This window comes from Pholis gunnellus (assembly GCF_910591455.1).
Source record: "Pholis gunnellus genome assembly, chromosome: 1".
Classification (NCBI taxonomy): Eukaryota; Metazoa; Chordata; class Actinopteri; order Perciformes; family Pholidae; genus Pholis; species Pholis gunnellus.
This window is the reverse complement of record NC_136528.1, coordinates 14,480,852-14,507,209: the sequence shown is the minus strand read 5'-3', so window position 1 is coordinate 14,507,209 and position 26,358 is coordinate 14,480,852. Positions and strand designations below refer to the sequence as shown.

The 26,358-nt window shown below is 41.5% G+C and overlaps 1 protein-coding gene and 1 long non-coding RNA gene across 3 annotated transcripts in view; both read left to right on the top strand.

Moving 5' to 3' along the window:
- trpm7 (transient receptor potential cation channel, subfamily M, member 7) overlaps positions 1 to 21,757 on the top strand; it is a gene marked incomplete at its 5' end in the record, with an annotated part of 34,744 nt that extends 12,987 nt beyond the window's left edge. For both annotated transcript variants that reach the window (XM_079186349.1, XM_079186348.1), the window contains 32 exons: positions 178 to 301; positions 588 to 660; positions 1,901 to 2,001; positions 2,484 to 2,618; positions 2,710 to 2,763; positions 2,849 to 2,989; positions 3,250 to 3,384; positions 3,523 to 3,800; positions 3,910 to 4,138; positions 4,962 to 5,117; positions 5,542 to 5,685; positions 8,205 to 8,333; positions 8,511 to 8,762; positions 10,268 to 10,442; positions 11,391 to 11,523; positions 11,669 to 11,847; positions 12,061 to 12,193; positions 12,576 to 13,378; positions 14,427 to 14,515; positions 14,609 to 14,705; positions 14,818 to 14,894; positions 15,031 to 15,068; positions 15,713 to 15,741; positions 16,376 to 16,435; positions 16,997 to 17,041; positions 17,296 to 17,361; positions 18,259 to 18,542; positions 18,820 to 18,902; positions 19,506 to 19,711; positions 19,928 to 19,979; positions 20,380 to 20,486; positions 20,759 to 21,757. In XM_079186349.1, the coding sequence (XP_079042475.1) occupies positions 178 to 301; positions 588 to 660; positions 1,901 to 2,001; positions 2,484 to 2,618; positions 2,710 to 2,763; positions 2,849 to 2,989; positions 3,250 to 3,384; positions 3,523 to 3,800; positions 3,910 to 4,138; positions 4,962 to 5,117; positions 5,542 to 5,685; positions 8,205 to 8,333; positions 8,511 to 8,762; positions 10,268 to 10,442; positions 11,391 to 11,523; positions 11,669 to 11,847; positions 12,061 to 12,193; positions 12,576 to 13,378; positions 14,427 to 14,515; positions 14,609 to 14,705; positions 14,818 to 14,894; positions 15,031 to 15,068; positions 15,713 to 15,741; positions 16,376 to 16,435; positions 16,997 to 17,041; positions 17,296 to 17,361; positions 18,259 to 18,542; positions 18,820 to 18,902; positions 19,506 to 19,711; positions 19,928 to 19,979; positions 20,380 to 20,486; positions 20,759 to 20,874 (4,723 nt within the window). In that variant the 3' untranslated portion in view covers positions 20,875 to 21,757. The remainder of the gene's footprint in view (positions 1 to 177; positions 302 to 587; positions 661 to 1,900; positions 2,002 to 2,483; positions 2,619 to 2,709; positions 2,764 to 2,848; positions 2,990 to 3,249; positions 3,385 to 3,522; positions 3,801 to 3,909; positions 4,139 to 4,961; positions 5,118 to 5,541; positions 5,686 to 8,204; positions 8,334 to 8,510; positions 8,763 to 10,267; positions 10,443 to 11,390; positions 11,524 to 11,668; positions 11,848 to 12,060; positions 12,194 to 12,575; positions 13,379 to 14,426; positions 14,516 to 14,608; positions 14,706 to 14,817; positions 14,895 to 15,030; positions 15,069 to 15,712; positions 15,742 to 16,375; positions 16,436 to 16,996; positions 17,042 to 17,295; positions 17,362 to 18,258; positions 18,543 to 18,819; positions 18,903 to 19,505; positions 19,712 to 19,927; positions 19,980 to 20,379; positions 20,487 to 20,758) is intronic.
- An 801-nt stretch (positions 21,758 to 22,558) lies between these two features.
- LOC306709575 lies at positions 22,559 to 25,543 on the top strand. Its single transcript, XR_013767481.1, has 4 exons — positions 22,559 to 22,692; positions 23,084 to 23,181; positions 23,468 to 23,544; positions 24,409 to 25,543. It is a non-coding gene; the product is annotated as an uncharacterized lncRNA (long non-coding RNA).
- Positions 25,544 to 26,358: the final 815 nt, after the last annotated feature.

Below are 26,358 nucleotides of genomic sequence, written 5' to 3'. Positions count from 1 at the left end.
GAACAAATAAAACCTTTGGAAATCCCAGAGGAATTGTACGGCTGCAGTATATACTGTTGAAAACCTTCTCATAATGTGTTCCCCAGAGATCAAAGCACTCTGTGGTGGAATCAAACCTGTGTGTTGTGTTTTAAAGCAGTGTGACCGTAGCCATGTTGTTCTGTAATTCTTCCACAGTAGTCTTCCTGTTGGAGTGGAGACCGACATCATCGCAACCATCAAGAAAACCTTCAACTTCAGCCAGAGCCATGCCATCCACCTCTTTCAGACTCTGATGGAGTGCATGAAAAGCAAAGAATTGGTACTTTTTTTTTAAGTTGCTTTCATACTCTTCTTATCTTTTAAGTTTTTAGTTATTTACTCCCATTTAAATGAGAGTAGAGATCAGAGTCATTTAATAAAATTCCTGGAAACCAAACACAAAAGCTTCTGGAGGAAAAAAAAGAGGAAATAGAACCGAAGCATAAACGGCTATGATGGTCCCACTGTTAGTTTGCAAAAAGTGATATATCACAAACTCTTGAGACATCTGGATAATTTTCAGTGGGAACATGTTGATAAGTGCGATCTTGTTTCTTGGAACACAGATCACTGTGTTTCACATCAGCTCCGACGAGCACCAGGACATCGACGTAGCCATTCTGAGGGCTTTACTCCAAGGTTAGTAGATGACTTCTCTCTGAACCCTCAACTTCTTTCACGAAGGGACTGAGTCACATGACGTTGATTCAGTCTATTCGTGTGCTGAGGTTGTTGGCATTGGGAGATAAAGATTTCAAGACTTTGTAATGTTTTCATTGTGATAAAGATATGCTTTGAGAACAGCGTTCCCCCTGTGTGCCCTTCTCTTTGTGTTCCTGAGGAGATCATGTTGCTCACATTCACAGGGCCTCCTCATTCCAACACTGTCGGTCACTGAGCTGCACGTCTGTCTTAAACCTCTTCTTCTCTACACTCTGTTAGAGGAAGAGAAAAAGTTCACCTTTTGTCATGATGCGGTAGAGGACCTTTTTTATATTTTGTATGAATGCAGTTGGAAAAAAATAATTCCCACTTAATGATTTTTAAAAAAAAAACTCTTGACAAGCTGCTGTGTGAACAAAGGCATTCTTCTTCTCAAGTGTGGAGCAACTTGTTCACCCGAAAGAAGTGTTTTGTACTGAATGTAGTTGGGCGCAGTAATTCTTGTAATCCAAGTGTTTTTAGACAAAAGCAAAGGCTTTGCGAGTGACTGCAGGAAATGGTTCTGACAAACAGTCTGACTGAAAATGTCCACTCGGGCAAATATTTGTCTCCCTAAGGCGCAGTCCTCGTGGTGAAACAGTAACTCATCCTCAAAAGGACCCTCGAGTACAAAGGCTCTCCGGCCTGCTACAGAATACAGAGTGCTGCTTTAAGATCTTACTCTATTCAACTGTGTTTCAATTAACTTAGCAGGCTGGATATTAAGGGAAGTTTGAAACCTCCATCGCTGAATACATCCTCTTCTCTACGTGTGGATTTTTAAGCAGACAGACTACCTGAGAGCTCAGGTTATCTGGAGTTTAAAATCGTCGTTTTAGTCCAATCAAATTCCCAGTTTCATATTTGACAGGCACGCAATCAACTCTGTGTACAGTGGTTATGATCATTTGATTGCGATGGCTCCTAGAGGACAATAAGCAGATTAGTGTGGAAGAGAGCAGCAGACTGAACTAGGATTTTACTTTGTCGTCTAATCTGCTGCGTTGCTGTGTGAGTGTGTGATTGACTGTATTACTGCTCTGGCCCTGCTCTACTAACCCCCTCGAATCCTGCTGGCTGGCTAACAGGAAATACACAGTTAATAAGGTTTTACTCTCCTGGGAATTAATATTTGTGTATGTGTTGTTTACACACGGCTGTACCTTTTGCGTTTCAGGCACAAACGCATCAGCCTTCGATCAGCTGGTCCTGACTCTGGCCTGGGACCGGGTAGACATAGCCAAGAACCACGTGTTCGTGTATGGACAGCAGCTCCTGGTACGTCTGCGCGTTTATTTGTCTTGTGTGTGTGTGTGTGTTTTTGTTCATGGATGTTTATTTCGCTCAGCATTAGCTCCAAATCGTTGGACTTGCCCAAAATGACCCCGAGAACCTCCGCTTACCACAATCTGCAGTCTGAGGAGCCGGGGGACTGGACTCGGGCAGGCTGCCATGAACTGCTTGTCTTGACTGTAACATGAACTCTATTACAATTGTCTTTAGAAGCTGCCCTCAGTGCTTATGTTTATTTTGAAACTTGGGGGGGAATCCTGGCTTTTCCGTGAATGAGAGGATGGATGATATTTAATTCTGTTGCTTGTGTGTGTTTTTTGTAACGTACACATTTTTGGTCTCTTCCCTCACTGCGTTTGTTTTATAAACAATCATTTGCTATTGAAATATGGTTCATAACAGCATGTTTGTGTGTGTGTGTGTGTGTGTGTGTGTGTGTGTGTGTGTGTGTGTGTGTGTGTGTGTAGGTGAGCTCCCTGGAGCAAGCAATGCTGGATGCACTCGTGATGGACAGGGTGGATTTTGTCAAGTTGCTCATAGAAAACGGTGTGAGCATGCATCGATTCCTGACAATCAGTCGGTTAGAGGAGCTCTACAACACGGTAACATTATGAAATGCCTACCAGCCGCTACCAGATGAGCCGTGTGTAAACAATATACACATAAATGTTTTTGTATCTTTTTCATTTTTAGAAACAATCTCCCAGCAACCCAACTCTCCTCCACCTGGTTAGAGATGTTAAACAGGTATAGTCCGTCCGCAAAGTAACGTTTTCATCAGTTGATGTTGAACCAGAGTCTGTTCATTCACCACCACTGTGCCTGCTTGCAGAGTCATCTGCCTCCAAACTACAAGATCACGTTGATTGATGTGGGTCTGGTAATTGAGTACCTGATGGGCGGGACTTACAGGTGCAACTACACAAGGAAACGCTTCCGAATCATTTACAACAACCTCCATGGCAACAATAGGGTGAGTGTCTTCGAAGCAATGTCCAAAACGTCTTTTTATGGTTTGATATTTAAAACTCTGGTCTGTGTTTTAACTTTATTTAAAGTGGTACGATGCACTGGAGTGAAAACCTGGAATGTCGTGTGTATGTAGTAAAAAAATGAAACTATCTACAGTAACATTTAATGCATTGTATTACTGATGTTAGGCCTCAAACTGTTGTTGTAACAGTCGGCTGAGTAAAATCAACTAATCTGAAAATGTGTTCATGTTCTGCACAGCGGTCGGGGCGCCACACTGCAGGTCCTGGTTCTCATTTGAGGAAAAGTCATGAGTCTTTTAGCATGCAGGCTGACAAAAAGGAGAAGACCAGGCACAACCACTTCATCAAAACTGCACAGCCATACAAACCTAAGGTAAATATTTCAATAAAAGGAACAGGGCTTCCTTTAGACTGGAGCATCCCACATCTCTAAAAATGAAAAGGTCTAGTGATAAAGCTCTGCATCTCATCAAATGGGGTAAAAGTTAAGTCAGTCTCCCTCTCCCCCCAGCTTGAATCTTCCATCGAGCAGAACAAAAAGAGGAGCAAAGAAGAGATTGTGGACATAGACGACCCAGAGACGCGGCGGTTTCCCTACCCTTTCAATGAGCTGCTGGTGTGGGCTGTGCTGATGAAGAGGCAGAAAATGTCCCTCTTCTTCTGGCAGCACGGCGAGGAGAACATGGCAAAGGCACTGGTGGCCTGTAAGCTTTGCCGATCCATGGCCTACGAGGCCAAGAAGAGCGACGTGGTGGACGACACCTCAGAGGAGCTCAAGGAGCACTCGAAGTACGTTTTTTTGTGGCTTTGATTCGTGTCAGGTAGCTATAAAACTGTCACATTTCTTTATAACAGTAACAGGTAAGGACTAAACAAACTGTGCTCTGACGTATTTCAGTGAGTTTGGGACGTTGGCAGTGGACCTGCTGGAGGAGTCCTTCAAGCAGGATGAGACCATGGCCATGAAGCTGCTCACCTACGAGCTGAAAAACTGGAGCAACTCCACCTGTTTGAAGTTGGCCGTCTCCTCCCACCTACGGCCCTTTGTGGCTCATACCTGCACCCAGTTTCTGCTGTCAGACATGTGGATGGGACGGCTAAACATGCGCAAGAACTCCTGGTACAAGGTTCATGATCCATTTAGATTTTTATTTTTGGTAACAAACGACTATATAAGTGCTATATATATATATATATATATATATATATATATATATATATATATATATATATATATATATATATATATATATATGAGTTTGACATTGTGAATTATTAGTCTATGTGCCGCTTAATACAAATATTAAACCATGATGTAGTTTAATATTTGTATTTGGTAAAGTTTTGTCAACAGATGCAGTGTTCTTGGGGCTTAACAAAGGTCTGCTTTCATATCTAATCCCTAATTTCAAGTACTTCGTTGAGGTGTTAGTCTGCCACCATGATTCATGGTTAGGAACAGAATTTAAACAATATTTAAACTTGTTTATCGCAGGTGACCTCCTACTAGCGTTTCCTGAATTGTAGATCAAAACCCTCTCATAAAACCAGAGGAACTATCTGCACTGCAAAAACACTTTGTTGGTTTCAAATTCAAGTTCTGTTACAAAAGACTCTTACTTTTTCTCCAAACATTTTTAGTAAATAAGCTGCTGGAAAAAGGGTTGATCTTCTTCTTAGATGTCTTCCCTAAAGTTATTTTTCTAAATTTGGATTTGAATACTCGGATGAAATGATCATGCTGTCATTTCTTCGTGTTTGGTGACAAATGATAAACCGTCTCAAGTGTTTGCATCAGTGTGGAGACCTTCACAGCAGGGCTAGGCCTGTGTTATACTATATGTACACTTGGGCAATAAAACACTTGGGATTCATTAGTGCGTGTTATACAAAGGACGTTCTTGACAAATATAGAAGCATCCACCCACCTGAGTGTGTATGTGTCTCTAGGTGATCCTGAGTATCTTGGTGCCGCCTGCCATCCTGCTGTTGGAGTACAAATCCAAGGCTGAGATGGCTCACATCCCTCAGAGTCAGGACGACCACCAGATGACCATGGAGGACAGCGAACACAACTTCCAGAACACAACTGAAGAAATCCAAATGGTTTGATTTACTCCGTCCCTCTCTTTTTGTATTTTTATACCGTCACTTTGTTCCTTTTCTTTCGAAACTCTAAAATATGGCATCTCCCCAGCGTCAAAGCAGCCCTACAATGAAATACATCTTTGAAAATGTCCAAATTCATGAAGATGAAACATTGTCCTTAGTTTAGATGGTGTTAAAGGGTTCATGAGCTGTGAACAGGTTGTAGTTCTGTTGTGTAATAACAAGAGTAGCAAGACGGATATTCACATAAAAGGATTGTTGATAAGTACTTTTTGCTCACTCAGTCATTTATTTGCTTACTGTCTTTCCCTCACATTCTTCTCTTTCCCCTGCTTGTTTTCTCTCTTTCTCTCATTTTCTCTCCACATTGTGGCCTGCTGTTGTCTAATTTGGGCCTTTTTTTTTTTTAACCTCCCTGCAGGATGTGTTCAAGGAGGCCAGATCCCACGACCACGTGGAGGCAAAGAATGACATGGAGACACAAATTCGCTCCAGACAGCTGCCCTTAACCAGGAAAATATATGCCTTCTACCACGCTCCCATTGTCAAGTTCTGGTCTAACACGGTATGGAGATTACAGACGAGAATGCACACACACACACACATTTACACATCCATCCAGCCATCTATTTTATGGCTGTTTAGCTGTGTAGGATTCTGGGTAAGAGGATGTTGCTACCCAGGAGCAGTCGCTTAACGCAGATTGTTTATATTTCTGCTCTGAAAACGAGATAACTCGCCTGATCTTCATGGTTCAGATGTGGTGGAAATGCAAACATAAATGAGCAAAAGGGACTTTATTGCAAAGCTTAGTTGCTTTTGCTCCTTTGGATCTGGAACAGTTTACTCAAAAAGGGGTTGAGCTTTGCTTTGCTTGATGTTTATGGTTCCCTCCTCCAGCATGGTCGGACGCAAAGCCCTGCAGACGCTAGCTGTGATCGATAGTCTGGCCATGAATATCACCAATGGGAGAAGGGGACAAGGTGCAACCTTGTCTTATCGGGCGCCCACACTGAAAGTGGCGAGACACTAAGAATGGAAACGCAGCTCTCTTCCTCTGTGAGCGGACAGATATTCCCACATCACCGCCCTCAGCGAACACAGTCATGCAGTTCACGATCCACAACATCTAGTTAGACCCCTCCATTATTTGTGAGAAGTATTTAATCCAATGCTCAGCAGTCGGATGATCTCTTTCCCAGAGTGGCATAGCAATGTGAAGTTGAAACACCACCCTTTGCCACCTTTTTTTAATTACATTTTTTTAATAAAGTATAAGCCACTACATTTTCTGCTCTCCATTAAAGCCTATTGGAAGTGTTCACAAATGGTATGCAAATGAGGGACCATTTCCATCCCGCTGCACCAGCACTCCTCCTGGTTGGTTTAGTGGAGTGAGGGCAAATCTGAAATCGATAGCATGACTTTACACTTAATTTTAAGAATACTAATTTATGGGCCACAGATTTGTCAAGGGAAAAAAAGCAGTGGTCGCAGTTAAAGCTTCTTTTTTTTCACTCCTCTTTTCTCGCCTGTTCTTATGTTTATTTACAAGCCTGAGGCCGGTTCTCAGGAGCCCGGGCGACGTCATTGAGGGTTTTATTTTCAGGAACAGGGTCGTTTTTCAGGCTGGTCAAGACTCGAGAGGTGCTGATACCATCACTGAAACTGCTATTCTGCGTAATATAGCCTGTGCCCAAGCTTATCTACATCTGCTGTACCTGCTTCCATTCCCATTTCAACACATCAATGCAGCACACAACAATAGCTTACCGATCAGACGGGAGTGTTAATGGCTGATTTTCCAGCAGTTCACACCTCGCATGTCAAGGTTCAGCAATTTTTTGTAATCCCAAGTTGTACCAAGAAACTGGGCGTGTGTGTGTGTGTGTGTGTGTGTGTGTGTGTGTGTGTGTGTGTGTGTGTGTGTGTGTGTGTGTGTGTGTGTGTGTGTGTGTGTGTGTGTGTGTGTGTGTGTGTGTGAGACACACTTTCCCACAGTCTGCAGCATGCTTGTACAAGCGCAGGTTAAACAATAGTGGGGAATACATTTACCATTGGGAGACTATCATGTGGTTTTTACTTGTTTCTATACAGAAATAGAAGAAAGCACAAGAGTTTTCATTTATGTAAATAACTATTTAATGAGATGATAAAAACAAAAAAACAAGAGAGAGAGTCCACAGCCATGCCAGAAGCTCTGTGAGGCTGTACTTTGGCACAACAGTGCTTTGTTCACCATCTTAATTTAGTGTTTTAGCAGAATAACATTTGCTAATTAGTTCTAAAAACAATGTACATCTGAGGCTGTTAGGAAAGTGTTGGACTAATTTAAATGTTATCGGATGATGGCACTAAAGGGAAAGTTAAGGGCTCACTAAGGTTTTCACAGTTTCCTCCTGAGGGAGGTTTGAATGTCTGAACTAAATGTCACGACCCATTCAAAACTTGTCAAGATATCTCGCACCTAGTAGAAGTTGTTACGACTAACATGTGGTTGATGAGAGCAGTGAACAGTCCAATTACTTGCAGTAGCTTTATTCAGTGTTGCGACAAAAATGCTGACTATTGCAGCTTTGAATTAGTAGAAAATTCCAATCTCCATTTCTTATATAATCCCCTGAACCGCTCACCCCTCCCTTCTGAGAGCAGACTTTGTTGGGAACTGTGACTTTCAGTTGAGACGGAGAAGATCTCACACAGCTAACCGCCAGCTGAGCTCAGAGAGCTCAGAGAGCTCAGAGGCCTCCGAGTCAAAATGGCAGAGTATTTACTCCCGACTCACAGTGCCATGATGAGGTTCAGCCCCTTCAGAGGGCCTCAACTGACCTCATCTCAAAATATAGAGGAAGCCCCTCTCGGGAGCTTTCTGAATTTAGAGGCTCTTTGTCAACACAGGCCCGTTATCATCTTAGTCCAACATCTTAGATACGGTGTATCCACATTTCCCACAATTCTGACATACAAAGTACAAAAGAATGACTGCATTCCCATGCTTGGGAGAATGAATCGTTTACTTGCATTCGTTGTACTGTTTTTTTGTGTTGTTTATGACTGTTATTGTTGTGTATCTCACATTGTCAGCTCTTCTACCTGGGCTTCTTGATGTTCTACTCGTATGTGGTCCTGGTGAAAATGCCTGTTTGGCCTTCTCCTCAAGAGTGGGTGGTCATCCTCTACATATTCACCTCTGCCATTGAGAAAATTCGAGAGGTATGTGCAACATACAAGTGTTAAGCACACATTATTAGGCTCTATATTGTTTTAAAAAGTGAGGGTAATGAAGATTCCATTGTATTTGTGGTCCTTTAAGACTCACCAAAGATTGCAAATGAACTTGTCTCCTCAGTGTTATTTCACATTTTGTTCCTTCTCTCTGCTTTTTTCCAGATGTTTATGTCTGAAGCCGGAAAGATAAGCCAGAAGGTAAAGGTGTGGTTCAGTGACTATTTCAATGTGTCTGACTTTCTGGCCATTGTTACCTTCTTTATCGGCTTTGGCTTGAGATTGGCTGGAGGTCCTGCCTTTGTCCCCGGGAGGACGGTGTATTGTCTCAATATCATCTTCTGGTACGTGCGACTACTGGATATATTGGCTGTCAACCAGCAAGCTGGACCGTATGTCATGATGATCGCGAAAATGGTGAGTTCTTGTGAGAAGTCTCACCGCAACATAATGTAGAGTAAGCAGACGAGAATGTTTTTGTACACCGTGTTAAAGTTGTTTCACATTATTATTATTTTTCCAACCAATGGTTTTTTTCTGGTCGGAAATGCAATGAAACAGGAATATTCTATTTTTTACGCATACACTACTTTGTTGAAGTGACACTGTAATAAGCCAAGAACACTTATTTATATATATATATATATATATATATATATATATATATACAGTAAGAACTTATGTTAGAATGTTTTAATAGTGATAGTTATTGTAATGTAAGGCCATGACTGTACAACAGAAGACTTTATTAAATTATATGCAAATTGTTTGGTAGCTTTTTAGGTTAAACTGTAGTCTGAACATATTGTGAGAGTTGTTGTTGTTTTTGTGCATTCACAACGTGTTTTCATCAATATTGATGTATTAATCAGTTCAAACATTCATATTTAAACAGCATTAATCATCTACATGCTGTTACCAGGTATCGTAAACCTACTGTATTATCCTGAGCAGCCCCGTCGGTTATAGAACAGACGTTTTACCCGTCCTGCTGTTATTGTGTCCATTTGTTGTGCTCCATGTCGTAGTTTTCAAGTATTTATATAACTTCTGAATGAAAGCTTACCTTCAACAGATATTAGATGAAATATACGTTAAGATCATGTCAAAAATGTGTTGTTTAATTTAGTTATAAGAGGAGTTTGACAATTTTTTTTATACAGGTCTAAATATGAAGCTAGAATAACAATTAGCTTAGCTTTGCATAAAGACAGGAAGCAGGGGGACACGAGTACCGTGGGTCTGTCCTCAGCTCATTAAATCTGCTTAGATGAGTTTTTCGGGAGATACAAATAGGACTATACCTTTTTTGAGCCATTGACTAATTGGTGTGTTTTTTAACTTTTGGACAGAGCCAGGTTAGCTAATTCACATGTTATCAGTCTTTATGTTAAGCTAAGCAGCTGCTAGCTGTGGCTTTATATTTTCTGTAGAGATGTTCAAGTGTTCTCCTCATTCATTTCTCAGCATGAAAGCAAATAAGTGTATTTCCTAAAATATCAAACTCCTCCTGTAAGTGAATCTAGATTTGATCAGAACACAATCGAGTTTCCATCATGTACACCTTCATAGATGTCAAGTAGTTGTAAACCCTTCAACATTAATGCGTCTGCCCTGGGGATTTCAATACAGACATTATAAAGATTTTTTAACCGGCAGCTACAATCAATAATTGCGTTGAAACAGGCAACTCCGTACCAAATCAAAGACGAGAAGAACATGGTCTATTTTCCCGTTATTTAACCAGCTGCCATATAGAAAGTGAAGGGACTTTAAAATAGTGCTGATTTTGTATCTCCAAAGTAGACGTTGTTTGCACTAAAGAAACTGTCTTGATGTCCTTAATGAGTCTAATATTATTTCATGCAGTGATTATGCTATCAGTCAAACGTTTCATTTGGAATGTCTGCCATCTCTTTCAGGTGGCCAACATGTTTTATATTGTGGTAATAATGGCTATAGTCCTGTTGAGCTATGGCGTACCCAGGAAAGCCATTCTGTACCCAAACGAGGAGCCCAGCTGGACGCTGGCCAAAGATGTGGTCTTCCAGCCATACTGGATGATGTACGGGGAAGTGTATGCCTATGAAATCGATGGTAAGGACGATGAGGATGGTAGGGGAGATTACGAGGGTAAGAACGGTTTTATTCAAGGCTTCTCACCCTGGCATGATGGCTGATTGTCACTCGAAACAAGCACTGTACAAATCAAACCCACGATGCCCTAATCATTGCCTCCCCCTCACAACGTCTTTCACGCAACATGGGTCACACGTCGAAGCAGCCAACGCAGGTATCTTTTGGGAGGGCGGGGCTTTTTGTTTCACCACAGCATCGACTGCCTCGACTCTGGCTAACAGGCAACGATTAAGTGATCGTCGCTTGAGTCGGTGCGCATTTGATGCTTCGGTGGAACAAAACACCTGGTTGTGCTCTATAACCTGAGTTGGAATCCCAAGGTTTCACCCACCGTTGAAATTGAGCACATGGTCCATCACTGTTACTATGACCTGGAAGTGGTGAATAGTCTGTCAATTACAAAGTCTTAAGTTTGTTGTAAAGTTAACAAATACATTTAAAAAATAATTTTAACGCTCAAGGTTTGTTTTTGAATAAACAATCCTAGTTAGAGTGCATTATTCTCAACTGTGCGCAGCTTACAGCTGTTAGTGTTGAAGTAAAGGATAATCTACACATCGATGTGTCATCCTTTTTTGGGATTTACAATTATTACAGCCAATATAACAATTAATTTATAGGCATATCCCCAGTTTAAACATCACAATGAATACATTCATTACAAATATAAACAAGATTTTATGTTAAAAGAAATAATATTTCAAATGAGTATTGTCCTATTTTGTCTTGGTATGTATTTATGCGTGTTATGGTTACATTTGAACCCACACGGCTCAGATAGTAAGTTAGAGATTGTACAAATGAACAAGACTTGGAGGCGATATCTTCAGCATATTTTGGGGGATTGGTATGTCCGTGCATACTTGCGATTGTATGCATGTGCTAAGAGTTTCCTCCTCTTCACAGTGTGTGCCAATAACACTGAACAATCAGCAAGGCCCCTGTGTGCGGCAGGAGTGTGGCTGACTCCTCTCCTTCAAGCAGTCTACCTCTTTGTACAGTACATACTAATGGTCAACCTCCTCATCGCCTTCTTCAAGTGAGTTCACAACATTTCACTGCTAAATCCAGAAAGATGTGGGTACTCGTTGGCTTTGGGTTGTGTGTTGAATCTATCAAATATTGCTGGGATTCTCCACAGCAGCATCATCCCCGGTGTAATTTCTGTACTCTCTGTTTTCCAGCAATGTGTATCTGCAAGTGAAGTCCATTTCTAATCTGGTGTGGAAGTACCAGCGCTACCACTTCATCATGGCCTACCATGAGAAGCCTGTCCTCCCACCCCCCTTCATCCTCCTCTGCCATATCTACTCCCTCTTCTGTACGTGTAGAAAGAGGAAGAAGGAGCTTACCTACGGACCAAGTACGACCACGCTACTGTCGTTTTCTGGCAGAAACATCATGTCTCCTTAATGTTGATTGTTAAAAACCTGCCATATATTTGTGTTTTTCAAGAACAACCAACTGGGATTAAAATGTTTTATGTGTACAAAACAATACAATTGAACAAAGTGTTGCTGGGCATTAAGGAAATCTCTTAACCGTACGGCATGTCTGCCTTCTTGCTTTCTTTCAGAGCTGTTTCTCACAGAGGAAGACCAAAAGAAGCTTCATGATTTTGAGGAGCAATGTGTGGAGACGTACTTTCATGAAAAGGATGATCAGTTTCACTCTGGGAGTGAGGAGCGTATTCGTCTTACCTCAGAAAGGTGGGGCTGTTTATGGCCTTCTTAAAGGTGCACTGTGGAGTTTTCTTGTAAATATACAAAAGCTTTGTTTAAAGTCAGCATTACTCACCAAAATGCATGACTATGTCTATCCTTGAGGTCTAGCAAATGTGCATGCATGTGCGTCCTCGTGGCAGAGACAAACTAAACAGGAACTCGTTCATAACAAACTTCTCCAGAGCGCTACTAGAGGTGAAAACTCCACAGTCAAATGAGTAACATAGCCTACTGAATATACAGTCATTCTGAAATGAAAACATTTCCTCAAAGGATTAGAAATAAGAAAAACCCGACCAATTTCATAATGTCATTTAACACACGAGCTGAGCTGTGGGTAACTGAGTCTACTGTTTGTCATTTCCAGGGTTGAGACCATGTGTTTGCAGCTGAAGGAGGTTGGCAACAAGGTCAACTTTATAAAACGCTCTTTGCACACACTGGACTCCCAGATTGGCCACCTGCAGGACCTCTCAGCACTGACTGTGGACACCCTGAAGACCCTCACTGCTCAGAGGGCGTCAGAGGCCAGCAAGGTCCACAATCAGATCACGCGGGAGCTCAGCCTCTCCAAGAACTTGGTCCCCAGCATCGGCCCTGTGGCAACAGACACTGGCCCCCACTCCAAATCGTCCGCGATCGGAAAACGCAGTGTGGGGGCCTACTTCGGCTCCTCTTTTCCCCAGGCAGGAGCCAACATTGCAGATTCTCTTTTTGGCATTGGTGTAGGGGGAGGGGCTGGGACGGAAAGTAGCCGGAAAGCCGGGCACAGCCATGGAGCAGGACTGGGGCTGGACCCCAACCTCAACCCAGCATTGAGTCCAGAGAGGAGGGGGTTATTTGGGCTCGGGCACCTTGCTGCAGAGGCCGGCTCCTCAGGCAGTGTCGACTCCAGTGCCTTTGTCCAAAGTGCTGTGGCCATTTCCCCTCCGGAGCTGCGTCTCCGAGGCCACTCTCTCACCCAGAGCAAGCTGACCCGTCCACAAGAGCCGGCTCTTTTCGACTCCCCATCCAGCCTGCCCAATGTGCCCTCCCACGGGGCTCAGTTTCACATCAGCAGCACCCCTTCCCAGCCCAGTGGCTCCAGCCACCCAGAACTCGCCCTAGCTAGGCTTTACCAGCAGCCCCTCCAGCCAGACAGCACCACTGTCGAGTTTGGGGCATTTGTGGGTAAGTACGAGACTGCGGTTGAATCTGGTGTTGATGAGGAGGTTAAAGAGGAGGTTGAAAACTGTGTGTGTGTGTATCCTACTGTTGTCATTGTCTCTAAGACTTCGGGCTCTGCTCGGCCTGCCTGCTTGCCTGCTTGCACTGCGAAGCCTGAGAACACAGAGGTGTTGGGAGGCAGGGGGAGCGAGAGGGAGGTGGGTTGGGGGTACGTGAACAATGCGTTCTGTGACGACGAAGGCCGATCAGGCTCTCCGAGAGGACAGAGTACAGACACTGAAGTCCCACTGGCTCCTGAAGCTGAGTCATCCCTGAGTGACACCCACGGAAACGGCAGCCTGCCTGCTTGTGCGCATGCCCCTGCCGTGGCGCTCAGGAGACCCCACAGACGAAGGAGCAGGGAAGGGAATGTGTCAGGACCAACTGCCCTACCAGCGTCCTGCTATGAGGATCAAAGCGGGTCAGAAATCCCGCTTGACAGGAGGAACACGGCAAGAGAGTCAAACACAAGAGGTTTGAGTTTCAGTCTGAGTTTAGGTTGAGGACTACGTCCGCCGGGTGCTCGGGCCAGATCAGGATCCCAGGAGACCTTAAGCTGGTGGCTTTTCTTCTCTGCTCTGTCTCGACCTATGTCTGTCTTGTTTACTTTCTGTTCCTGGGTGGTTCTGAGGTCTTCCCATGTTTGAGTGATTGGTTGACTGGTTTGAGGTTTTCAGAGCGCTCTATGATTTATGGATTTGTTTGGCAGGTGGAGGTGAGGGGGTTTGTCATAAGAATCAAATGTTTGAACCTGATTATTTAACATTTGTGGGGATGAGCATGTCACCACATTTTGAACCAACTATTGCTTTAGATTTAACAATGGCAGTAGCAAACAAATCTCTGTCAAATAGTTCTAGCAAATAATTCTGATTGTTTTGGTGGAATGTTGTTACATGAGCCAAACATTAATTACTAAGAAAAAGAAAAGTATTTTACTCTACTTTATTACAGACTAACGGACCCGTTTAAATGGGCCTAATGTCCACTGACAATACGTTTCTGGTTTTAGGGCATAAAGACAGTTTGGACCTCCAGCACTCCACACCCAAAGAGACTTCCAGCAGACGGCAAAGCCCGGTCCCACAGACCAGATTGCAGGTATGTATCTGTTTGTGTGTGTGTGTATAAATATATGAATAGCTGTATGGTTATTTGGTGTATGGACTGTATATATATTTTTTTCTAATGTAGGCTCAGCCTCAAGGCCACGGTCATATCAGAGCAGTCAACTCCTACGCTGGCTTCACTGAGTTTGATAGACACCCGGCTTTCCTCCATCCGGACTCCAGTAAGCTCACGAAAATAACACAAATAATATTAAGAAAACGTCTGCTAAGGAAGACATTTTAGAATACATGTGATCATTTTCCGGTCGGTGATTGTTCGTTGTGTTTTTGTAGCTCTGAAGAAGAAGGACAGGAGCAGAGTGTCTGCTGAAGACATCCTCATCCACGAGGACCCCCGGGCTGCAGTACTGGTAAGAAATGTGTCCATGTATGTACTTTCATGATTACAAAGTAAAAAAAAGTACAACAGCTCTGTAAAGTTTAACTGTTGTTAACTTAATTAATGCTGCTTTCTCTGTGTTTAACGACTCCTCGTTTCTCCACCAGGAAAGAGTTCAGGTCAAATCAGCCCAAGCCAGCAGCCTGTAAGTGTCCTCCCAAAAGCCTAAAGATGTATACACATACACACAACATGCGCACAACACGTACTTCTATACCTATGAGGAGGACCCTTATTGACATAAGACATTCCCCAGCTCCTGACCTTAACCCTAAACATACTACAACTAAATGCCCAACCCCACCTCTTACTCTATATTTAGAGGAGTTCATATTATTTTACCTGTGGCCGTGTACCATGAGCTGAACCCTTAGGGTGTAGACCGCCTCTCTTTTAACCCAAACCTAATTCTAACCAAGTCTAAACCCTCAAATAGGCCTTTGAAGTTCTGTCTGAAGGCGAGGACCCGTCATAATGTTCTCACTTTTCAAAATGTCCTCATTCTCTAGGTCTAATTTTCAATCTGGTTCTCACAAAGATAGACGTTCAAGTAGGCTACGCACACACAAACACACACCTCTAAAACGTTTTGGGACTCAAATGAAAGTCGGACCAGTTAATGTCTGATTTAAGTTGATTTGTGATGTCTATTTGTTTTTCACTTATTTAAAACCAGCACTCAATGATACACACTTTATTCACACCACCTTATGTAAATGCATTACACAAGCTCTTTCATCTGTTTTGTTAAACTAATGTCTTTCTGTTGTCTCTCTTGCTCTCTATCAGGCAAGCCCCTGGGGAAGATGCACCAAATGGTAAGAAGTCTAGTTTCCCTGTAGTTCCTCCATCTTGCGTGGTTTAGTTTGGTCAGACTCGTTCTATCTGGAGCAGCTGGTCCAGCAGCATTTTCACAGGGAAAAGGTCAAATGTCACTTTGATAACAGAGCCTGTCTTGGCATCCAATGCATGTTTGTGTGTGATAAAATCCATACTGTAACATCATCACCAAAAAGGAAAAAGGGTTTTTTTTCCTCTCCCCCTTTTTTGCAGTCATTTTCTAATGTTTTACTGGAGAACAGTATGTTGTTTGATTGTGATCTGGCTTTAGCAACAGAAAGGAGGATGTGTCATTTTACTTCCCGGATATTACAGAATTTTTTTAGGAGACTTATTCCAGACCAGGAAAGGTTAATATAAATTAATGAAAGATCTGGGGTAGTGAGCAATATCAAAAAATATTCCAAAACTATTTAAACCCCGACATTTGCAGATATTGCATTAGATGGTATTTCAGTTGAGATAGAAAGCATGCATGTTTTGCAAGTAATTATGGATCTTTTTGCTTATGAAAAATCCTAGAAAGGGGAGTGAACTCTGCTGTACAACACTTCATGTATGCCTACTCATATTTCTGGATGAATGCTTCACTGTGCTTTTCTTCTTCTGTAGTTACAGCAGCGGTTTCTCTCTACACGCCTCGACACTCCCACCTCGGAGCCAGAAAGGACTGTAAGTAACCCAAACTCACTGAACAAACAGCACAACCGACTCAAAGACATTTATCAGGTTTAGTCCGATTGGCTGATCAACAGAGGATTAAGCGGCGACTGTTTTGATAGTCAAAGTGCCAAACATTCGCTAGTTCCAGCTTCTCCCATGTGGCTATTGTTTTTATCATTGCAAAATGAATATCTATTGCCATTTATTCCCCCCAAAATAAACTGATGATAATAAGATGGGTCTGCATCTATGGCCTATTTTTTCTTGAGTGTTACACTTGATGTTTTATTATTTATGAGAATAAAAGGAATCTCCAAGAAGTTTAACATGCATATAAATATTAATTTAGTTTTTACCTAGCAACAGAAATGACTTGCAGGAAGTAAAACTGACAAGCTTGATCTTTTGTTGTGAAGTCGTACAGAGACATCTACTGGTGGATGCTGAGACAGCTCAGGGTGTTGCATTAATGTGCCCTAATGTTTTTCCAGTGATTATCATTGGCATGTTCATCGATTTGATCTGCTAATTCTGTAAAAAGATGAACGGTTCTTTCCTTTTTCTCCACAGCTATTGGCTCTCCTTTCAAGCCCATGGAAAGCTACCAGTACTCAGGTGAGAAAGCGAGAGTAAGAAGTGTCATTGTGTTTTTATATATTATTTTAGTTCCCAAAATTGATGATAGTCGATTTTTTTGTTATATTTAAATAATGCATTTAATTTAGAGTGCTGTCTGCGGATGAAAATGGTTATTGTTTCACTGAGGCAAAGAATAACTCTACAAAGTAGTTTCACCTCTGACTCCTCTCATACGGTTCTTTCAACCTGTTTTTGTATTTACGTGCGCTCGCATACTTTTCCTCCTGCAGCTGTGGAGCGCAACAACTTGATGAGGCTGTCCCAGAGTATCCCCTTCACCCCTGTGCCCCCTCGAGGTAAGTCTGGATCACGGGGAATACCCAGACATGTCAGTTCAGGTGAAAACAACGCAGACAGTTCTGAGAAAAGACAACCGGCAGTTGGAGAATGAGGAAGTTTGGAGGGAGATAAGAGACGTGTTCTCTGCATTGTTTTCGCCCACTCACACCTGCAGTTGCTTGCTTTACAGTCATGCCCAAGTTGTTGATGAGCAAAGTATATGTTCTGCCTTGTATGTATGCGTGTTATATATATATATATAACTGACCAAAGTAAATATAGGGTCAACTCACTGGTCCTAAAGCTTCTGAGTAAGTGAAGTAATCATCCATCACACATATTTATTAGCTGCTGTTTCCTTCACACATCTGTTGCACAGTTCCATGGCTCTCTCTGAGTGACAAAACTGTCTCTGTGCCAGTTTAACACGAGGCAGGTAGTAGAATCTTTGCTTGTCCACTGGAACAGATGTCAGTGTCAGGCGTTCCTTGGAACTCCATTGTCTTACATTTTTGTTGTATTTCCTGTCTGGTTCTCTGTTGTACTTGCTAAATGTCCAAAATATATTCAAAAGAAAAAAGACTTAAGATAAACAAATACCTGGCATGGCAAATATATCCCTTAATAAAGAGTTAATGGGTCAAATCGCTACTAAAACACGCAGTATTATAACATCAATTGAATAGTACATCTACTTTATATTTAAAAGGTGGTCATTAGATTGTGTTTGTCAATGTTCGCCGATGGGTGGAGAAAATGGAGAACCTTGAGGAGCTTTGAGAAAGGAGAAACCTGCACGGAGTATAAAAGTTCCAAACGTTTTCTCGTCACGATTATGCGTCACGTCCGTGCGATCATCCTCGTGGAAAAGTATAACCGAGGCATTACTCACCTGCTGCTCTGTGTTTCCTCAGGGGAGCCGGTGACTGTGTACCGTCTGGAGGAGAGCTCCCCCAACACCATCAACAACAGCATGTCTTCCTGGGCCCAGCGGGGCCTCTGTGCTAAAATAGAGTTTCTCAGCAAGGAGGAGATGGGAGGAGGACTCAGACGGGCCCTCAAGGTGCTCTGCACTTGGTCAGAGTACGACATCCTGAAACCAGGACATTTGTATATAGTCAAATCTTTCCTTCCTGAGGTGGTTCAAACCTGGCAGAGCATCTACAAGGAGGACACTGTGCTGCACCTTTGTCTCAGGGTAGGGAGCACAGACACGTCCCCTGAAGAGTCCATGTATTCACATATTCCCTGTACTGTTCAGCTTGTTTTCAGTTAGATCTAGTTTGATGTTTTAATGTGCCACTGTCAAACAATCCGTCTCTGCCTCTTTTAAGATTACAAAGTTGTAATCTCAAAATGCATAAAAGTTGTTCGCTATAACGACATACTGCTGAAGCCTAAATGAACTGCCATAAAACATTAACCTAAAAAACTGTAGCTGTGACAAAAGCATTTGTTTCTCTGCGTCACTCCAGGAAATTCAACAACAACGAGCTGCTCAGAAGCTGACGTTTGCCTTCAACCAAATCAGACCGAAGACGATTCCTTACTCACCGAGGTGAGCACGATTTTAAGAAGGGTTGGCAGAACACTGACGCATAAAATCCCCCCATATCTTAAAACAGGTTTAGTTAAGTTCTTTGATATGTTTTCTCATGATTATAGATGCTATGCACAGCCAAGTCACAAATATTGCTTGGCTCATTGTGGTTTGGCAAGGCCAGGTTGTCATTCGCTTATTTAATGGAGGTAGTCTGTACAACAGGTGATTTACACATGAACACAAGTCCTTTGTACACCCAACTTGAGGAACACACCTCTGCATTGCATTGTTCTTTGATTCCCAATGTTTCCAGTCGTTATGCTAAGCCAACTGTCAGCTAGCTTCGTATTGAACAGACACACGGTTTGTAGTGATCAGGAAGAAAACGAAGAAGTGCATTTCTAAGAATGCAAACCTATTCCTCTAAAGGATCAAGACATTTGTAAACCCATGACATCATCTGATCATGGTTTGTTTTCAAATGAATAATTCCTTTTCCACAGTTCTAAATGCATGAAAGGTAAAGTCACTTAAGATGCAATGCAGTTTTTTTTAAACGTCACTGTTAAAGCCTCAAATTAAATGAACAAAAATGAAACTTGAATCCTCTGTGTTCAGGTTTCTGGAGGTGTTCCTGCTCTACTGTCACTCGGCGGGACAGTGGTTTGCTATAGAGGAGTGCATTACTGGGGAGTTCAGGAAGTTCAACAACAACAATGGAGACGAGATCGTGCCCACCAACCTCCTGGAGGAAACCATGCTGGCCTTCAGCCACTGGACCTACGAGTACACCCGCGGAGAGCTGCTGGTGCTCGACCTGCAGGGTAAAGACTCAACACACAGAAACTCTTAAAAAGCTGTCAAGTTTGTTTGAAATGACGCTTTGTTACATGGATTAAACAGGAATCAGTCATGGAGATGGGAGATGTAGTTCCTCATGTGACAGATGTGTTTACCTTCCTCCACTGTTTACCTCTGCACTTATCAAAGTTAATATGATGATGCTGATGAAGCTGGTGTGTTTGTGTGTCTCTCTGTAGGCGTTGGGGAGATTCTGACAGATCCATCAGTAATTAAGAGCGGTGAGAAGGGGTAAGAGTCCATGTTCTCATTCACACACGTTTTGCTTTATTATTCTTATCCTTATTTTGGCTCAATATAGTAAAGCTGAAACAATGAATTAATTGTTAATAATTGATCAGACATTCTGTAGTCTCAACATTTGCTGCTTTTTTTGTCTTATTTTGTGTGATCATGAACTGAATTTCTTTGGATTTGACTGTTGCTTGGTCAAACAACAAAAAAAGTCCTTTAAACATGGGCACCTCGAAATTCTGTGACAGAAAATAGTAAACAATTAATAGAGGAAATAACCTTCAGATTAATGAACAATATGTTAATAGCAGCTTTACAATATTGAATAACATTTCAAAGTTACCAGCAGCTTCTTTTAGTAATGTTGCACTAAATGACCTCGGTGTGGCTCTTGCAGGTCCTATGATATGATATTTGGACCTGCCAACCTCGGGGATGATGCCATTAGGAACTTCAGAGCAAAACACCACTGCAACTCCTGCTGTCGGAAACTCAAACTTCCTGGTGAGGCATATTGACCGGCTGCTGTTCAGTGACCTAATCGTAAACTAAATGACATCACAAATGTGCTCGAAATCTTCAACCTTCAAGACGGCTTTTGGGTAATTTAAAGATCCCCTTCAGAAGTTCAAAACCATGCTCAGACACGTCTTGAGTTTAGCACAGAGAACTTTTCCTCCATTTCCTTTTCATCTCCTAAATTACAAAACACAAATCTAAGATGATATTAATTGTAATCTGTTGCAACATGTTGACTTCTTTCCTTCTTCCTCCAGATCTAAAGCGGAATGATTACACACCAGATAAGGTGACGTTCCCACAGGACGACCCTCCCAACTCGGGGGGCGGCGGCGTCAGAGAGTCCCGCCAATCAATGAGGCTGATGCTGTGATGGTTTGAAGGGAGCGAGCGAGAGAGAGTGTGTGTGAGAGATAGAGAGTGAGAGAGTGAATGATCATCACATCATGTTCTTATTGATTTTCGTCAAAGCCAAGGAGCAGAGAGACACACCCAATCAACTGGAAGAATCGCATCCCTTATTTTCATGGAAACCAGTGCATGCATGCAGACTGTGTCATGTTTTTGTTGATTCCGCCAAAATGCTGTCGAACACAATTCAACCATCTTAACCTTTTTTTGTTTTTTAGTACATAAAGGAGGAAGAGATGTTTTAAACATATTTTGTACAAGTTTATGAATATGAGAACAGGATATATCGACAGGTACAATATCATTGCAGAGGGTTTATTATTTATTACAAAGTTTGAGAAGTTGCCTTGTTTTAACAAAAAAAAGAAAAAAGATGAAATCTAAGTGCATTGTACATCTGTTACAGCAGCTTCAGAAAGGATTCAGTCACTGCAACAATGCAGTTTGTCACCAGATCATTTTTATAAATGTGTAAAGACTTGTATCACAACCTTTTATCACTTAGTTAATGAACAGAGCTACATGAATTTGAAAATCTTGTAAAATATGGGCAGATTGCAATGCAACTTTTACAGAACGATGTATGTCATTTTATTGTATTGAAAGTGTGTCCACCAAAATATTGCAGATAGTTTTTATTGTTACAAAGGTACTATTGCTATATCGTTGTCATCAACTATTGTATGAGCAAATTACAATCTAGTGTATCTTATAGATACTGTTATCTGGCATGAGCTGAACAGATTAAAATATTTTATTCAGGGGAACTGACAGACGTAAGGGTATTGCTGTATACATTTTGTACTGGACATCATTTTAAACAAATAAAAATGTAAAAAAGCTTTAGCAACATTGCTCAAGTCTTGAAAGAATTACTGTGTTTCAATGCATGGCCAATATTCTGTTTAAAGCTAATGGATGTGTAGTAGTCGCTATGAAGAAGAAAAAAACACTTAAACTTATTTTGGATATTTGGGCTGTCGGTGGAGATATAAAAACCTGGCTCTCACTATTAAGCAGATGTTGATTCAAAATGTTGCCATCTCATTGAGCCCATCATCACCAGAGCGGTCCTGTTGATGAAGGGGGCTGGAGGATTGTTGACCGTCTGCCTGCAGAAGGAGACAATGAGTCTGGTGTTTGAACAGAGGCCTCAGATTCTTCAGTCGGACGGCAGCTGCTGCTATTTGAATCCACACACAACGACTTCTGTTCAGCTGCCTCGGAGCAACCTGATAGACCTGATAGACCTGTGAGATAGTGACTGTTGAGCTGAGGACACTGTGCTGGTTATCTGTTGGCATGCATTTTGCATTTGTACAGTCACTTTTGAACCTTTCTTTTTAAGGACAGGTTCACATTGTTCAAGTGCATCTTTATACAACACAAACTTGTCCATGTGCTTCTTCCTCCACAGTGTTTCCTTGCTGAGCTGCAGCAGATTAACATCAACAGAATGTGTGAATTTTGCACCAAAGACTTCAGAGAACATCCTCTTTATTTGACTTCACTGTTATGACTTAACTTAATATTTCTTAATAGGTTGGCTTGCTTCATACTGTGTGAGAGAGAGAGACAGGAAATAAACTGTACGGACAGGTTTACCCTCCCACTGGTTTACCCTCCCATATGTGTACTCCTATAAGAGTCCCAACAAGCATGACTTGCATTTTATTCAGCTCATCTTCGGACTGACGCGTTTTACAGCTCTACATCAACTCCAGGCTCAGCCGATACAAATCAGCCGCAGAACCATGGCTACGGTGGCTGTAGAATATTGGTACGTTTCATTTACAACATCATACTGTGCTGATGACTCTTGTGGTTAGGACAGACTGCAATTAACTCGTAAAAGTTGGGTTGTAGATGCATTTCTAATTTGAAGTTGGGGCGTAGTTCCTGTTGCAGTTGCATGCGTAACATATCCGTTTACCACATATCCGTATGCGACTGTAGCCGACAGCTTCATTTTCCAGTTTAACTATAAAGTTAGTTTTCTACTAAACTATAGCCAGGTAGATATATTAATTAATGTTGGCTAAAAATAGCCTACTTGTGTTTGCATTGAACTCTAGCTTCAAATTCTATAGATTTTGACTTTGACCCGTGCGCAAATCCTTCATGTGTTTAATAGTTATTAACGTGTTTTATTGTTGTGTTTTGTGTTACAGTGGCGGATGAGGTTACTCATCTCGCTACGGGAAACTAGCCGGTGTCCTCGAGAAGATTCCTGGTGTAAAGGAGGTGACTGGACGCGTAGGGCGTGCAGGTAACATTAAGCTGATCTTTCTTTCTTTCTCCTCTGGAGGCCTGTTTCTGCTGCGAAAAGAAGATACAATGATATGATGACTAATTAACTACGAGACAAAAAACTGTTTCAGTTCAATTATATCTTGTGATATGTCAAAAGAATACATGGGCTGTTTATATGTCAACTCCGTATTAACATGTTGATGCTGATGATGTGTAAATACTGAACTACAATATAATGAATTGACACTGATGCATTTCCCCCCCCCCCCCACACACACACACACACACACACAAACACACAGGAAGCTTTGAGGTGTCGGTGAATGGTCAGCTGATCTTCTCCAAGCTGAAAACTGGAGGTTTTCCTGATCCTAATGTGGTTAGTGAGATATATAGCTACTATCTTCTTTTTTTTTTTAAGTGAAAAGTGACATCTTATTTAAAGTATGGTATAAAAAAAACCAGCTGAAGTTAATGTGAAGGGACTGCTGGTAATTTGCTAATGAAAACACATTTTTAGACTTTCGATATTTTGGTGCTCTTCAACAACATTTAATAATAATTAATAATTGATAATTAACTGTTCATATCGTAACTTAGGGTTACCGTCATAATAACATTCATCTCAACAAACAAAAACAATGTTTAATGTCGAAAAACCTTGTGACCTTGTCCTCAAAGCAGTGTTGCAGGCTATTGCAAGTTGTTGTGGTTTGCGCTCCAAACCCACATACTTTAGAGGAACCTGACGTAATTACCAGGCACGACTGCGATGCTTGTATTGTTTTCACCTTGTGTGACTCACCCTCCACACTTAATGTGCCTGGTCCGATTTGGCATAAGATGGTCTACACAGTTTAGCTTCTGTTTCGTTTGCCCGTCGTTTGCAGAAAACTACAGGGGGAATACCAGGATCATGACTCTTTGGTCACCTTTCTGGTTACTGATGGGATAAGCATCAATAGAATATACATCAGCATTTGACTAGATTTCATTCAAATCAACTTTATTTCATATTTCAAAATAAACAGTTCGAGCCATGTTATTTAATGTCCAGCTGATGCTCGTTTAGTTGTAACCCAAAGTATTGATGATGGCGCTAGATGAGGATTACCAAAGTGATGGGGATCATGAATGTGTGTCGCAAATTTCATGGCAATTCATCCATCAGTTGGACCAGAATTACATTGCTAGCTTGGCTAAAAATAAGTCATAAAATTGTTTTTGTGTTTCATGTGACCAGATAGCGGAGGAGGTGAAGAAGATCATTAAGAATGGCCATCAAGGAGGAAAAGGGGGGCAACATACAAGCAGCTATCATTAGAAGATGGTGGTTAAAACGTCAGCTGTATTCACACTGCAAGAACAATGGTTTGTTTCTTTTCATGGTTCAGGACACATTCGCTCACGGCTGCTAATCTGAATACTAAAGGGAATTCAAACATTAAAATATGACATTAAGACATTTTCAAAAACGTAATTTTGGACCAAAATCAAAACCTTAAAGTGTCACCGTCAGCCATGAGAAGATCAGACCGTATGTCTTCACTGTGAATACAGACAAAGACGAGAAGATGTTGAGGGCAACTCTGAGGAGCCAGGCACTGATCTGCACTTCTGTTTATGAATGTACACACTAAAAGTCTTGCAGTGTGTACACGATGAAAGTCTAGAAGCTGTTCAGATGACTGGAGCCTGAGGAACTGCTCTCGTCATGTCCGTCTGCTATTTACTCATAAATATATCGTCTCTACTGCTGCATTACTCGGGAATCTTTATCAAGCCAAAAATATGTTTTCATATTCAGCTTTTCTCTGTTTCGATAATTCTGAATGTTTCAGGTCCCCTGATTGGGCACACGTTTTTTTGGTTTGGTATTTGTGGAAAAATGCTTATTCTCTTTTTTGCCAAGTGTTGGCTGGATGAGAAGATTGGTACCACTCTTATGGTTGTATGGTGAAAATGAAGCTACCACCAGCAGCTTGTTTGCTTAGCATAAAGAATGGAAAAGGGAAATCGGCTTGCCGGGCTCTCATGTCAACAAAATCTGCCTTCTATCACTTCACTTCTTTTCTAACATATCAAATACATTTAATATTCGTACTTCCCTCATATGCTCTACTTTTTCAAATACATATATTACCTGGATGATGTTTTGTAATAAAGAGCACTGCCATCTCTGTTATTCTAGCATGTTACCAGCTAAGATGAACATTAAATCAATGACAAATGTTAAATATGTGATATTTAATTTGACTTGGAGCATATAGTTTTTAAAAAACAACTTACAGTATTGTTATAATGCTGTTATCTAATTTGTAATCAATTCCAACAAAACACAATTTCCTGAAGTGCAATAAAATATCTTTGAAAAATAAGTAGTGTGAAATCATCATTGAGCGTCAATTTTAAATGTCTTTAGTGTGGTCATCATTGCTGACTGATACTGTTTTAACTATTTCATAATCAGAAATGTCGGGTTTATATTTTATATTCTCATTAAAGGTTTTTAATTCTGCAAAGTAAGTAGTAACTATAGGTGTCAAATAAAAGAAACTGAGTAAAAAGTACAATATTTGCCTCTGAAATGTAGTAATATCAAATATAATTTCAAATTCATTGCACCTATAGTACGGGAATAAGTGTACTTGTTTACCTACCGTCTGTGGAGACTTGATAATGTAATTGGAATGTTTCGTGTTAGTTTTTTTCAGTGATTGTGACTTCCAGGCTTCCTTTTATCAGTGATTCTCAACTGGTGGGTCGCGGGCCTTTGCCTGACAAAACAAAAAGAAGGAAAAAAAAGTGATTTTATTTTGAAGGGAGTCATTCCAGCATTTACGGCACTCATTCAGCGGTGCAGGAAAAACACCGACCAATGCGTTGTGAATCACATCACGTGATGCAGCTCAGCCAATCAAATATGGGTATTCTGACACGTTTCCTGACTTGAGTGAGATGTACACACACCGTGACACACGGGGGAGTGACGAGGATATAGATAGTAGAGCTGTTGGAGCGAAAGTTTCTTGAAGTAAAATAATAGAACTGTCTCCAAAAGAGATAAATGGGCAGAGAGACCAGAGTCGTTAGACTCTGTCTGGACAGACTAGTATAAGTGAATTCTTTTCACACTAATTTCTCTTTTTAGAAGATGAGAAAAATATAATGTTGTAGCTTTTTCACTTCACCT